This window comes from Ornithorhynchus anatinus, chromosome 2 (assembly GCF_004115215.2).
Source record: "Ornithorhynchus anatinus isolate Pmale09 chromosome 2, mOrnAna1.pri.v4, whole genome shotgun sequence".
NCBI classification, from domain to species: domain Eukaryota; kingdom Metazoa; phylum Chordata; class Mammalia; order Monotremata; family Ornithorhynchidae; genus Ornithorhynchus; species Ornithorhynchus anatinus.
Genome location: NC_041729.1, coordinates 9,878,638 through 9,893,936, shown reverse-complemented (window position 1 = coordinate 9,893,936; position 15,299 = coordinate 9,878,638). Strand labels below are relative to the sequence as shown.

Sequence of the window (15,299 nt, the reverse complement as noted above, 5' to 3'; positions counted from 1 at the left end):
ACGGGGCCACAGGTGGGGAGTGGGCTTCAGAAGTGGGGTGGGGAGGGAAAAGGAAAAGCATGGAACTGGAAGTCAGGAGACCTGGATTCTAGCCCTGACTCTTCCACTTGCCTGAAATTGTGGCCTTGAGTAAGTCTCTTAAAACCTTCCTGACCTCTGTCTCTTCGTCTGTAAAATGAGGATTAAATTCCAGTTCATTATGTGCAGGGAACGAGTCTGCTAATTCTGCACTTTGATTAAATACCACTGGTTGATTCTCCTTCTTTCTTCGACTGTGAGCCCCACTGGGGATGGGGACTGTCCAGTTATCTTGTCTCCACCCCAGCGCTTAATAAATCCCACCATCACAGAAAAAGAAAAGTCACAGACCCTGCTCTCTGCTAGCCAGCCTAAAATATAATTTGCCCAAGGCAGGGAAACACAAGAATTGGCAGGTTTGTTCAGATAACTGTGTGAGAGAGAGAGAGCGAGTGCATGTTTGTGTGTGTGAGTTTGTATAATATAGTAATAATAATAATAGTAATAATAATCATAGTGATAGAAATAGTATCTCGTCTATCTCACCACCGACCTCTCGCCCACATCCTGCCTCTGGCCCGTAATGCCTTCCCTCCTCCTATCCAACAGACAGTTACTCTCCCCACCTTTAAAGCCTTAATGAAGGCACCTCTCCTCCAAGAAGCCATCCCTGATTAACTCCCTCATTTCATCTTTTCCCACTCCCTTCTGCGTTGCCCTGACTTGCTCCCGTTATTCACCACCACCCCCTGAGACCCAGCACTTAAGTAAATATCGATATGTTATTTATTTATATTAATGTCCGTCTCCCTTTCTAGACTATAAGCTCACTGTGGACTGGGAATGTGCCTGCTTTATTGTTGTGTTGTACTCTCCCAATGCACTTAGTCCAGTGATGTGCACAAAGTAAGTGCTTAATAAATTGATTGATTGATTGAAATTGTATTTATTAAGCACTTACTGTGTGCAGAGCTCTATACTAAGCTCTGGGAAAGAGCAAACAAGTAGGAATCAGGCATGGACCCCGTCCCTCAACGGGCTCATAATCTGTAATATACATGGGACTGAGGGACTAATGAAGCCAGCCCCCTAAATGAAATCCTAAAATCTTAAAGCATCATAAGGGACAAAGACCAATGAGCTATACACAAAGTGGAAACAAAAGTCAATTGGGAGCTGCGGCCAGAGGAGCAGAATTTCTCCTCGCTGCTCAGAGTCCACAGCAATGGCCGCTAGCTTTCCCACTGCCCTGTGAGGTCTCATGCTGCAAGGGCTCTTCTCTTTCTCACCGGGAGGTGGGAAGTAGAAAGGGATGGGATGTCCTGGATGGTGCAGAGGGGAGCTGGTGCCAGGTCCCGAGGGGGCCGCTTGGCCGGCGCACGGAGCAGGCCGGGGGCAGACGGAGCGTTCCTCGGCTGAGGTGGAGGTGGAGAGTGGGCGAGGGGGGTGGCATCAAGGGCACGCAGGGAGGCGAGGCTGATTGCAGATGTTCATTTGGCTGGAGGTGAAGAGGGGCTGAAGAGGCAGAGCAGTGGCTTTTATACCCAACCAAAAGGCGATCTTCCGCCACTGTCATTCATTCAGTCATATTTATTGAGCACTTATTGTGCTCAGCGCACTGAACTAAGCTCTTGGGAGAGTACAATACAACAATAAACAGACACAGTGTCTGCCCACAGTGAGCTTAGTCTAGAGGGAGCTTGCAGTCGGGGGCCTGAGGTCTGCAGAGAGCGTATTTCACTCAGCTTTGATGATGGAAGAGAGGGACCAAGGCGGCACAGCAGAGGGAGGTGAGGGTAGGGGGGTGTGTGTGTGTGTGTGTGTGTTTGTGTGTGTGTGTGTTGGCAGGGGAGCACACTGAGGAAGCCTGATGCCTACAGAGGGGTCGGCTGAAATGCCGGGGTCGTGGGTGGAAAGAAGAGAGCAGTCATCACCATCTCCTGGTTGGTGCAGACAGGCTGGCCTTCCCCATTCTTCCCTCCCACCCCACATTTCTCAAAGATGGGATGGGAGTGGGGGGGCACCTCCTCGCCGTCCCTCGGTCTCGCCTATCCCGCCGTCGACCCCTGGGTCACGTCCTCCCGCGGTCCTGGAACGCCCTCCCTCCTCACCTCCGCCAAACTGATTCTCTTTCCCTCTTCAAAACCTTACTTAAAAATCACCTCCTCCAAGAGGCGTTCCCAGACTGAGCTCCTCTTCCCCCTCTACTCCCTCTGCCATCCCCCCTTTACCTCTCCGCAGCTAAAGCCTCATTTTCCCCTTTTCCCTCTGCTCCTCCACCTCTCCCTTCCCATCCCCACAGCACTCTACTCGTCCGCTCAACTGTATATATTTTCGTTACCCTATTTATTTTGTTAATGAATTGTACATCGCCTTGATTCTATTTAGTTGCCATTGTTTTTACGAGATGTTCTTCCCCTTGACGCTGTTTAGTGCCATTGTTCTTGTCTGTCCGTCTCCCCCGATTAGACTGTAAGCCCGTCTAACGGCAGGGACTGTCTCTATCTGTTGCCGACTTGTTCATCCCAAGCGCTTAGTACAGTGCTCTGCACATAGTAAGCGCTCAATAAATACTATTGAATGAATGAATGAATGAATGAATGAATGAATGAGGGGGGCCAGGGGCCAGGGCGGAGGGAGAGGGGCTAAGAAGGTGCCCACAGGGTGGTTTGCAGGATGCCTGTATAAGGAGAGCCAGACCTTTTCATGTTCTGGGCCCAAAAAGGGGTCTGGGGGCTTTCGTCTCCACAGACAACAAGAATCTGGAACCTAGGCAAGAGTAAGAACTCCTTTGGTTTTTGGTTTTGTTTTCTTTTGATGGTACTTGTTAAGCATATACTATATGTCAAGTACTGTTCTAGCATTGGGGTAGATACAAGAGAATCAGGTCAGACACAGACTCTGTCCCACATGGGGCTCAGACTCTAAGTAAGAGGGAGAACAGGTGTTGAATTCCTATTTTACAGATGAGGAAGCTGATGCACAGAGAATCAATCAATGAATGGTATTTCTTTAGTGCTTATGTGTGTAGAGAACTAAACACTTGGGAGACTACAAGTGAAATGACTTGCCCCAGGTCACACAACAGGCAAGTGACAGAGCTGGGATTAGAACCCAGGGCCTCTGACTCGCAGGCCTGTGAACTTTCCACTAGGACATGCTATTCTCCCTTCCCTTTCCCTTTGGCTTTTGGACAGGAACTGTGTCCTCTCTGATAATGATGATATTTGTTAAGCACTTATTATGTGTCAAGCAGTGTACTAAGCACTGGGGTAGATACAAGATAATCAGATTGGACACAGTTCGTGTCCCACATGGGGCTCACAGCATTAATCCCCATTTTACAGATGAGGGAACTGAGACGCAGAGAAGTGAAGTGACTTGCCTAAGGTCACACAGCCAAAAATGGCAGAACTGGAATTGGAACCCAGGTCCTTGACTCCCAGGCCAGTACACTATCCACTAGGCCACACTGCTTCTCTATGAATATCTTGATTGTATCCCAGCACTTACAGAGAGTAAGTGCTAAACAAATACCGCAACTCTCAGTGATTATTATTTCAAAGTACTAATAATAACTGTGGTTTTTTGTTAAGCGCTTACTATGTGCCAGGCACTGAACCAAGCGCTGGGATGGATACAAGTATAAATCGGTTTGGGCAGCATCCCTGTCCCGCATGGAGCTCACAGTCTTAATCCTCATTTTACAGATGAGGTAACTGAGACGCACAGAGGAGTAAAGTGACTTGCCCAAGGCCACACAGCAGACAAGTGATGGAGCCGATATTAGGACTCATGACCTTCTGACTCCCAGGCCCGTGCTCTATCCACTGTGCTACGCTGCTTCCCTCAGTAGGGACCGCAGATTTCACATTGACCATCAAGGGGAAGACCCTCAGGTCACATCCCAAAATTTTGGCCACCCTGCTTGGAGTCCCCAGGGGAGTCTGTGGCCTGTGATATCTGCTGCTCTAGGACAGGCTGCGGTGACTTTCATCTATTGCCCATCTCTTACCCCGAGCAGAGTTTCCCCATGGCGGTGAGATACCAACACACCGAGAGATAACCACCCCTGGGAGTATGGAAGTGGGGGTCGGTGGGAGTGCCTGGGGTTCAGAAACCTGGCACAAACCAGGGGTTCGGTTTTCTTACCTTTGGATGTTTCTTCTCCCCGACAGGTGGCTAGCGAAGCAAGGTGGTCTCCCAGAGAGCTGAAAAGGCACTCTGTGCAGGCGCAAGTCTAATTAGCTATGCAAAGAACATCTTTATTTAATTATACTTATTTCCATATATGCGCCCTGGCCACACCGTCGGAGAGCTGAGTTTTAATGATCTTAAAAGAATTTGTAATTACAGCAATTCCTGCCCCATTTGGATGGATTATTCATACACGGATTTAATCCGTGGAGCCCAAATGTGCAAAGTGAAGTGAAAGGGCACGACATAAGAGTGTGTGATATCAATCTTTAGAATTGAGATTTAAAAAAAACGACAACCTCGTTCTACGGATGTTCGAAAACTAGCTTTTGCATCCTGGACTATTAGCCCGAGAGCCGGTCTCCAGAGTTTCTGAGAAGTGGCTGCTCGGCCTGTTGTGAGGGCAGTCACGCAGCCCAGCCGCCGGAATGCAGTCAATCAATCTATCAATCACTGATATGTCTTGAGTACTTTGTGCAGAGCACTGTACTAAGGGGCATGGCCTAGTGGATAAAGCCCGGGCTTGGGAGTCAGAAGGACCTGGATTCTAATCCCTTCTCTACCGCTTGTCTGCTGCGTGACCTTGGACAAGTCACTTCACTTCTCTGTCCCTCAGTTACCTTATCTTTAAAATGGGAATTAAGACTATGGGTCCCATGTGGGACAGGGACTGTGCCCAACTTAATTAACTTGTATCTATCCCAGTAGTTAGAGCAGTGCCTGGCACAGAGTAAGTGCTTAACAAATACCATTAAAAAAAAATAAGCGCTTGGGAAAGTACTTTACAATCCACTTGGTAGACACAATTCCTGCTCACAGGGTGCTTCCAGGCAGATCCCGAGGAAGCGACAGGTCGGTCCGTGGTGCCTGATTTCTCCACTTTAGGAGAAACGGCATCAAGTGGTTGGCAGAATGTCCCTTAATGCAGCTCCGCCAGTGTCAGAAAAATGGTCAGTTGTCCTGGAATACACAGTTCTGACCTGACAGCCCCTGCCCGAAGAAGGACATGGCCCGCAGGCTGACACCATCTCTGCCACTGGGGTGTCGAATTCTACGTGGACAGACGTGTACTGTGGGAAGAACGACCCTTTGCACGATCACTGGACCACGATCTCCCCAGAACGCACGGTGAACCCTCCCGTGGTGGGAGAGTGGATGGACCCGTTGGTGGTGGTGGTGGTGGTGATGGTGGTGGTGAAGGGAAAAGGGATTGAGGGACAGAGGTGAGACAGACTCTCTCTCCAGAGACCTTTGGCAGAAATGAGCTGCAACCACCCTCTCCCCCATCACCTCCGTCCCCACTCCCGACTCTTTGTGCTGGCAGGACTCTCCAGAGATCATCCTGTGCCTCTCTCTGCCCCCAGACAAGGCAGAGTCTAAGCCAGACTGGCTGGAGACGGGGCATTTCTCTGTTCGGAGGGCTCAGTGGATAGAGCACAGGCCTGGGAGTCCGAAGGACCTGGGTTCTAATCTTGGCTCCGCCACTTGCCTGCTTGGTGACCTAGGGCAAGTCACTTCATTCTCTGGGCCTCAGTTACTTCATCTGTAAAATGGGGATTAAGACTGGGAGCCCCATGTGGGACATGGACTGTGTCCAACCTCATTACCTTGTATCCACCCCTGTGCTTAATACAGTGCCTGGCACTTAATAAGTTCTCAACAAATACTGTAAAAAAAACCAAAAACCTTACAGAGCAGGAAGTCTCCAAGCCTCCCCCTGGGGCACCTCTCCCAAAGCATCACAAAGCTCACTGTCATTGTCACTAACCTTAATCCCTCTAGCTGCTATAACAGCTCATTCCCTCTTATTCTGTCCTCAGAGGAGCTAGAGTTACACTGATCTCAAATCTCTGGTTTGAGGACTATATTTTGGCTTTTCCTCACCCTTCTGTTCTAGGATTAGCAATTATTGAATGTTCACTCAGTGGACTCTAATAGATGCTTTGAAAGTATAGAAGAAGTGAAACATACCCTGCTCACAAGGGCCTTAGGCTCCAAAAGAGGGGACAAAACATAAAAACTCATCGGGGGCAGGGATCATGTCTACCAACTCTGTTATATTGTATTCTCTCAAGTGCTTAGTCCAGCACTCTGCACGGAGTAAGTGCTCAATTTCATTTAATAAAGCGCTCAATAAATCCATCTATCGACCCTTGGGGTCCTACTTATTTATTCATATTAATCTCTATCTCCCCCTCTAGACTGTAAACTCACTGTGGGCAGGGAATGTGTCCGCTAATTCAGTTGTCTAGTACTTTCCCAAGCGCTTAGTATGGTGCTATGCCCGTAGTGAGCACTCAGTAAATATGATTGACTTATTGATTGATTGACTGATCCTCTCCCGGACTCCGCCTCCCTCCAGGAAAGTACTTCTGGAGGCTGACCCGCAACAAGCACCTGGTGTCTCTGCAGCCGGCCCAGATCCTCCGCTTCTGGCGGGGCCTGCCCCCGAACATGGATAGCGTGGACGCCGTGTACGAGCGGACCAGCGACCACAAGATCGTCTTCTTCAAAGGTGAGGGGGGCGGGACCCGGCGCCCCTCGCGCTGTCTCGTCCCTGCAGGTCCTGGTCCCACCTGGGGTTCGGTGCCACGAGCGAGTCGGCGGGCAGGGGTCCTGCACGTTGCACCGCTGGGCATCAAGGGTTCACGCAGGGCCCATTCATGGACCCCGTGGCCTAGTGCCGGCACAGCACCTGGCAGGCGGTTGTCTTGAGAGCCACTGGGGTCTTGGCTGCCCTTAGTTAGCCAGTCTATTTCTCAGAATTCCTGCTGCTGGACCGGTCCACCCGGTGGAAAGCCCTTTGTGGCTCCTCAGTCAGAAACCGGCGGGCAAAAATGGGAGGCAGCCTGACCTAGTGGAACGAGCCTGGGGATGGGGTTCAGAAGGTCAGAGAAGCCGCACGGCCTAATGGATAGAACACGAGCCTGGGAGTCAGAAGGACCTGGCTTCTAATCCCGGCTCTGTCACTTGTCTGCTGTGTGGCCTTGGTCAAGTCACTTCACTTCTCTGTGCCTCAGCTGCCTCATCTGTAAAATGGGGATTAAGAGTGTGAGCCCCATGTGGAACATGAACTGTGTCCTCTAACCTGTAAGCTCGTTGTGGGCAGGGAATGTGTCTGTTTACTCTCCCAAGTGCTTAATACAGTGCTCTGCATACCGTAAACGCTCAATGAATACAATTGAATAAAATAAGATTGAATGAAGTGTCCAACCTGAGTGGCTTGTATCTACCCCGTGCTTAAAACAGTGCCTAGCACATAGTAAGCAGTTACCAAATACCTTTTAAAAAAAACAAAAAAACCTTTGACACCTGGGCCATCTGGGGTTCATTCATTCATTCAATAGTATTTATTGAGCGCTTACTATGTGCAGAGCACTGTACTAAGCGCTTGGGATGAACAAGTCGGCAACAGATAGAGACAGTCCCTGCCGTTTGACGGGCTTACAGTCTAATCGGGAGAGACGGACAGACAAGAACAATGGCAATAAACAGCGTCAAGGGGAAGAACATCTCGTAAAAACAATGGCAACTAAATAGAATCGAGGCGATGTACAATTCATTAACAAAATAAATAGGGTAATGAAAATATATACAGTTGAGCGGACGAGTACAGTGCTGTGGGGATGGGAAGGGAGAGGTGGAGGAGCAGAGGGAAAAGGGGAAAATGAGGCTTTAGCTGTGGAGAGGTAAAGGGGGGATGGCAGAGGGAGTAGAGGGGGAAGAGGAGCTCAGTCTGGGAACGCCTCTTGGAGGAGGTGATTTTTAAGTAGGGTTTTGAAGAGGGAAAGAGAATCAGTTTGGCGGAGGTGAGGAGGGAGGGCGTTCCAGGACCGCGGGAGGACGTGACCCAGGGGTCGACGGCGGGATAGGCGAGACCGAGGGACGGTGAGGAGGTGGGCGGCAGAGGAGCGGAGCGTGCGGGGTGGGCGGTAGAAAGAGAGAAGGGAGGAGAGGTAGGAAGGTGGGGTTTAAGTTCTGTAGCCCCAAAGGGGCCCCAGAAGTGAGAGGCACTTCTGGGATTCAGGTGACAGGGCCGCATCATAGGGGGGTGGAAACAGAGCCGATGAGGCTGGGGTGCCGGATCCTCAGCAGCCCCTGTTGTTGGAGGGAAGTTCTGGATTCCCCTGGCCCTGATGAGGGCCAAAATAGGCTTGTCCTTGGAGGGCTTGGGCTCCATCAGCAGTGGACCCTAGCCATCTGGACCTGTCCACTGGAGAGCCCCAGTCACAGTCGGGTCAGCTCTGCCTCCCCTTTACCCCCGCTGAGTTTAGGCCGCTGTCTTCTCGGTCACAGGTCCAGCCTGCTCCAAGTGGACTCTGCCCTGGTCCTCGGGAGCCGTCCACCAGGCAGCGGACCCTTTCCTGGCCCGAGGCTCTGGACTCAAGCTTCACCCCAGCTCCTCCCACCCCCAACCCCGTCGAGCCCTGCTGTAACCTCTTTCTTTAAAACAGGCCGAGGTGACGTGACTTTGCTCCATGCCTGTTTCTTCTCCCCAGGAGACAGATACTGGGTCTTTAAAGACAATAACGTGGAGGAAGGATACCCTCGGCCCATCTCAGACTTTGGCTTGCCGCCGGGAGGTGTCGATGCTGCCTTCTCCTGGGCCCACAATGACAAGACTTATTTCTTTAAGGACAATCTCTATTGGCGCTACGATGACCACGAGCGGAGAATGGACCCCGGGTACCCCTCGGAGGCCACTCTGTGGAAGGGGATCCCGAGCACACTGGACGATGCCATGCGCTGGTCCGACGGTGAGTTCTCGGAGCCCAGAGCGGAGACCTTCAGCAGTCAGTCAGTTGTGTTTATTGAGCGCTTACTGTGTGCAGAGCACTGGACTAAGCCTGTGGGAGAGTACAATATAACACTATAACAGACACATTCCCTGCCCACAATGAGCTGACAGTCTAGAGGAGGAGACAGGCATTAATATAAATAAATTACAGATGTGTACATAGGTGCCATGGGGCTGGGAGGGAGGATGAGTAAAGAGAGCAAGTCAGGGTGATGCAGAAGGGAGTGGGAGAAGAGAAAAGGAGGGCTTAGTCAGGGAAGGCCTCTTGGAGGAGATATGCCTTCAGTAAGGCTTTTGAAGCGGAGGAGGGTAATTGTTTGTTGGATCTGAAGAAGGAGAGCATTACAGGCCGGAGGCAGGAAGTGGGCGAGGGGTCGGCAGCAAGATAGATGAGATGGAGGTACAGTGAGAAGGTTAGCATTAGAGAAGTGAAGTGTGTGGGCTGGGTTGTAATAGGAGAAAAGTGAAGTGAGGTAGGAGGGGACAGGATGATTGAGTGCTCTAAAGTCAATGGTGAGGAGTTTCTGTTGGATGTGGAGGTGGATGGGCAACTACTGGAAGGTTTTTGAGGAGTGAGGAAACGTGACCTGAACGTTTTTGTAGAAAAATGATCCAGGCAGCAGAGTGAAGTGTAGACTGGAGTGGGGAGAGACAGGAGGCTGGGAGGTCAGCGAGGAGGCTGGTACAGAAATCAAGGCGGGATAGAATAGGATAGGGATAGCTGGGTGGAGTTGGATGGAGCTGGGAGCATCAGGGAACATTGGCCCGGGGCACCAGTGGGAGCAAAGCCAGAGCTCAGGGCTGCAATCCCTACCTCTTTCTTCTAGGTGCCACCTACTTTTTCCGGGGCAAGGAGTACTGGAAGGTGCCAGACAGCACATTGGAGGCAGAGCCGGGCTTCCCCCGGTCCATCGCTCGAGACTGGCTGGTTTGCGGCGACATGCAGTCAGACGCCCCCGAGGCCGAGGAGGGCCGGGCCGGGGCCCGGGCCAAGCAGGGCAAGCACGACGAGAGCCGCTCGGAGAATGGCTACGAAGTCTGCTCGTGCTCCTCGGCCTCCTCTTCCTCACCCTCCCCCGCCTCCTGGCGGGTCCCCATGCCGGGGGGCACCCTGTCTCTGGGACTGGCGCTCACGGGCCTCTGGACGACAGCTCTCCTGACCGGGGTGCTATGACACCGGCATTGCAGGACAAGGGGAAGACTTGGATGGCACCTCCGGGGCCTCGAGGGCCACCGTTGGCCTCACGTCATTGCTACGTGGCTACTAGGGAGACTAGTCCTCCCGGGGCCGGGAAGGCTGTCAGATTCTCTGTGAGAAATATGCTGCAGTTTGGATTTTCTTTTTCTCTTTTAAGCCAGCCTTGCAAATAAGTTCAAGCAAGTGGCCAGCCCACCAAAAACAGTTCCTTCCAGACTGCCCCCTCTGTGGGAGACACAAGGGCAGGAACCTGGATCAGAATAACATTCCCGAATACCGGCCCTGGACCGCTAGTGCCAGACCGATGGGCGAGTGACTGATTTGCAAGGCTGAATACCCGTGATGGGTGCCCTCGCTCCGACCACCCTGTTTAAGGAGTCAGCCGCTTCAGGCTAGCCACGTTCCTGAGCGTTGGGGATAGGGAAAGAAGGAACAGCAGGGCACAGACGTCAGTGTGGTGCCGGAGCCTCCTGGAGGGAGGGGTGGGATGCCGATCCTCTCTGCAGGTGTCACGGTTGTCCTGCCCTGGAAGTCACAGGGCTTCCCCGAGGTCTGCTAGAGGCTGTTGACCCCCAGGGTGCATTGAGATCACTGGCCTCTCCTGGTCCAGTGTGGCCCCACTGGAAAGAAGGCCATCATCAGTGGGGTCCACTGCCTCCCTCCAGACCCTCATCTCCTCCTGATCATTCAGTGCTCCAAATTCTCTCTCTCTTTCTCTCTCTCTCTTTCACAATCTCTCACATACTCTCACATTCTTACTCTCACTCACAATCCAATCTTACACTCTCTTACTCTCATTCATATACTGTCTCACTCTCACATACACAGAGGCAGAGGTGAGATGGAGATACAAAAGGTACCATGGGGGTCCAGCCTCTCCCTTCCCCTCAGCTTTCCAGGTCGGGCTCCCCATTTCACCCCAGGTGTCCGAGAAGGCCTGGGCACTTCTGGGCAGCGTTGAAAAGCGTGGCTGACTGGGCCCCAGATGGGTCTTCCTGACCCTTTAGTTCCTCGAAGTCTGCCTGCACTCCCCCCAGCCCCACCCTGCTTGTCCCCCACTCCCAGCAGAGCTCTGCCCCCTCATTCAGATTGGGAAGTTGCTGCTCCTGCCCTGCTTCAGAGTCAGCTGCCCCCTGGGGAAATGTGGGAGTGAAAAGGTTGCTTTCATAAAAGCATCTGGAGCAACAGTTCCAAATCAATCAATCAGTGGCATTTTTTGAGTGCTCTACTGTGTGCAGAGCACTGTATCAAGTTGTTGGGAGGTACAATAAAACAGAGTTGGCTGTTACGAGCTCTGCCCACAAGGAGTTTACAGACTAGAAAGGGGAAGACAGACGTTAAAATAAATTACGGATGGATATTCACGCAAGTGCTTGTAAGGATGATCAAAGCAGATCAAAGAAGAAACAAGAAAACAAAATCGAAACAGCATGGCCTAGTGGAAAGCACGCAGTGCTGGCAGTCAGAAGACCTGGTTTCTAATCCTGGTTATGCCACTTGCCTGCTGTGTGGCCCAAGGCAAGTCTCTTAATTTCTCTGGGCCTCAGTTTTCTCATCTTTAAAATGGCTATGAAATCTCCCTCTTGGGCTGTGAGCCTCATGTGGGGCAGGGATTGTGTTGGATCAGATTTTATCTTTCCCCTCATTTAACACAGTGCTTGACGTATGGTAAGCACTTAACCAATGCACAGTTAGTATTACTATCAGATCCGGCTCCTCCGCCCTACCCCAACGTGGCTTCGGGCACTGGAAATGATCTATTCACTTGAAGGATGCCGGCATGACATCGCTGCTGTCCCAAGATGAGCGGCTTTGAAGACCTGCCTGGGATCCCAGAAGTCCTGCCCCACTAGGGCAAAGGGGCAGAAGACAGGGAGGAGGAGGAGAAAGCCTGTGGCCAGAGGCCTGAACAGAACACAGACCCAGCCAGGGTCAAGCTATTCAGAGGGACATCCCTGCTGAATGAATTGGCCCACACCACCATCTGTCCGTCCATCTCAGGGTAACACATAGATGATATACCATGAGCTGGTCCTATAGAGACCAGAGTGGCAATTCAAAACCCGTGCTAGGTAATATATTGCAGGGCAGAGCAATGACAATAGAAGGAATGAAAAAGAAAAGTTAACTCCCCCCACCCCCATGCCCCCAGTTCCTTCTTTTTAAATCTGTGGGGCATCCTGGGAACACCCCGGCTGGAAGAGAGATCCCTGCAAAGTGACCATCCTTCCCACGATCTTAAGCCACCAAGGAGTTTCGGAGGCTGCCGCTGTCGGGATGCAGGGTGGGGGTGAGGGAGAGGAGCAGAGGCAGGCTCTGGATGCCTGCAGCTGTGCCCATTAAAATGCTTTTTACAAACTTCAACGTGCTGGGCCGGCTGGTGATTTCTTCCCACGTGATCCAGAACTTCCCGTTAGCTGGATGCCCCCCCACACAAACACACGGGGAAAAGAAAACAGAGTTCAAGTAGAGACTCGACCTTTCCGTCCAAGGTCGCACCTGAGCCTCGGAAGAATGGAGCGGATCTCCTCGTGGGGAAGCTCTGGGCTCATTTGAATCCGAGCCATTTACAAGTGAATTAGAAAAGCTGAAACCGTCCAGAAAGACCCCTCCAGCTAGGTGGGCCTCAAGACCAGACCGAGATGGGCCGTTAGTAATTGTAGTATTTGTTAGGGATTATTAGGGGCCAGACTGGTATTTATCCAGCATGTCGATTTGGGGGCATTTTAGCATTCACCTTTAGGGAATGAACTTCCCTGCTGGCTTGAGCTGAGCACAGTTTCTCTGCCCCCTATTTAGCCATAACGTAGCAACAGGTGTGGAGATACCCTGTGAGCCAAATTTGCAGGCCACATGGATGCCTCCCGATCTGCCGACTCAACTGCCCACCACCCTCACTACTGCTCTTATCCCAAGCGTGACAAATTCTGGCGGAGCACAGTCTTCAGCAGGTAATGTTCATCCCCTCCATTCTGGTAGCCTTATGGGCGCCCAAGGTTTTGCTTCCCGAGCATCATGCAGCCATGACACGCCACCCCAGATCTAGCCACCTCTAAGGAGGACTTTGACCATAAGCCCTGAGGTCAGATTCTGACCTGTCACGGATGCTACTCCCCAAGTTGGCCTCTCTTCAGACCCACCATTCATGATTATTCCATTCTCTTACCCGTAGAACTGGTTGATCCTTTTCTATTTCTTTTTCATGGAATTTTTTTAGCACTTACTATGTGCTAGGTATACTAAGGGCTGGGGTAGATTCAAGCTAACCGGGTTGGATGCAGTCCATGTCCTTCATAAGACTCACTGTCTTATTCTCCATTTTACAGTTGAGCTAACTGAGGCAAAGAGAAGTGAATTGACTTGCGCAAGGTCACATAGCAGACAAGTGGTGGAGCTGGGATTAGAACCCAAATCCTTCTGACTCCCAGCCTGGTGTTCTATCCACTAGGTCAAGCTGCTTCTCCATTCTGAATCCCAGGATACCCTCCAGCTCCAGGATCAGTCAGCCAAACCCACAGCTGTGCTGATGACCTAGCCCCTCGACCTCAGACCCACCCCAACCCAGGCCTCAGGAAGGGTGAAGATTTACTGATCTCTCTAACTGCATTAACAGGCTCATTGTGCAAGAGCAAATTAACCAGTTCATTCAGGCCTACTGGACTTATTTTGCATCTCATTTGACCAAATATTTCAGGTAAGAATGGGTTCAGTAGAGGGGTGAAGCACTCAGATGAATGAGAATCAAGTTCATTTTTAGGGTTGATTTTTTTTTTTTGAATAATTGTGACACTTGTTAAGCACTTACTATATGCCAGACACTGATAAGCATTGGGCTGGATACAAGCCATCCACTTGGACGCAGTCCCTGTCCCACATGGGGTTCACAGTCTTAGTCCCCATTTTACAGATGAGATAACTGAGGCCCAGAGAAGTTAAGTGACTTGCCCAAGGTCACACAGCAGGCAAGTGGTAGAGCTGGAATTAGTATCCAGGTCCTTCTGACTCCAAGCCCGTGCTCTATCTACTAGGCCACACTTCTTCCTATTTAGTAACTTACTTATAACACTGCTTCATAATCCATTTTTTTAAAAAAGACCACATCATTCCATAGCAAAGCTTCTTTGGGCTGGAAGGAAGGACTTGTCTGACTTGATTTTCCTATACCTACCTCAGCACTTAGTACAGTGCTTGGCCCATAGTAAACTCCAAACAAATTCCACAGCTATTATTATTACGAGAAGGAAAGCTCAAAACACAGAATCCACGGAGGGATACCCCTTTCATTAAAGTGAATGTTTAGTTCACATCAGCTAGGATAGCTGAAACCTCTGAACCTGATTTTTTTAATGGCATTTGTTAAATGCTTGTGTAACATTCCAGACACTGTGCTAAGCACTGGGGTAGATATAAAATAATCAGGTTGAACTACAGTTCCTGTCCCATATAAGGCTCACGATCTTCATCCCCATTTTAAAGATGAGATAACTGAGGCACAGAGAGGTCAAGTGACTTGTCCAAGGTCACGCAGCAGACAAGTGATAGAGTCGATATTAGAACGCAGGTCCTACGAGTCTCAGGCCCGTGCTCTTTTCACTAGGCCCCGCTGCTGTTCTTTATCAGCCTCTTCTCTTTGAGCATCAAATATGATGCCTGAGCAGAGCTGCCCAGCTCATGGGGGTGTTGGGGACAGTAGCAGCTACCAAGGCTTGGTCAGTGACTCCCGGCCCTGCTCGCCCCAGGTCTCGGACAAAACCTAAGCGTTTCCAGGGAAGGCTAAAAAGACCCAACAGTCGCTTTCTGGCCCAGTCACCCTCTGAAACTGTCCCCTCGTATTAAAACCATCATCTCTAAAATCCCTACCCCTTTGTTGCCCTCCCCCCACTTACTTGCCAATATGTCGCTAAGGAGAAAAAGAGGCATAAAGGCACATATGTCATGAAGACAGAGAAGAATCTGTGTTTGAGAGCAACATTGCTGATTGTCTGATTTCAGCCATATGTCTGACTCTGACCAAAGTTATGGTCTTTTCCACTCTTAAAGACTGTCAAAAGACTGGGGTTCTAATTGATACCCCACAACTCACCTGCT

The 15,299-nt window shown here is 50.9% G+C and overlaps 1 protein-coding gene across 1 annotated transcript in view; it reads left to right on the top strand.

Annotated features, from left to right (window-relative positions):
* Positions 1 to 12,579, top strand: part of MMP17 (matrix metallopeptidase 17) — a 119,695-nt gene extending 107,116 nt beyond the window's left edge. The window contains exons 8-10 of the mRNA XM_029058562.2: positions 6,578 to 6,730; positions 8,715 to 8,972; positions 9,841 to 12,579. Coding sequence (XP_028914395.1) covers positions 6,578 to 6,730; positions 8,715 to 8,972; positions 9,841 to 10,187 — 758 coding nt within the window. The 3' untranslated portion in view covers positions 10,188 to 12,579. The remainder of the gene's footprint in view (positions 1 to 6,577; positions 6,731 to 8,714; positions 8,973 to 9,840) is intronic.
* The last annotated feature ends 2,720 nt before the right edge of the window (positions 12,580 to 15,299 follow it).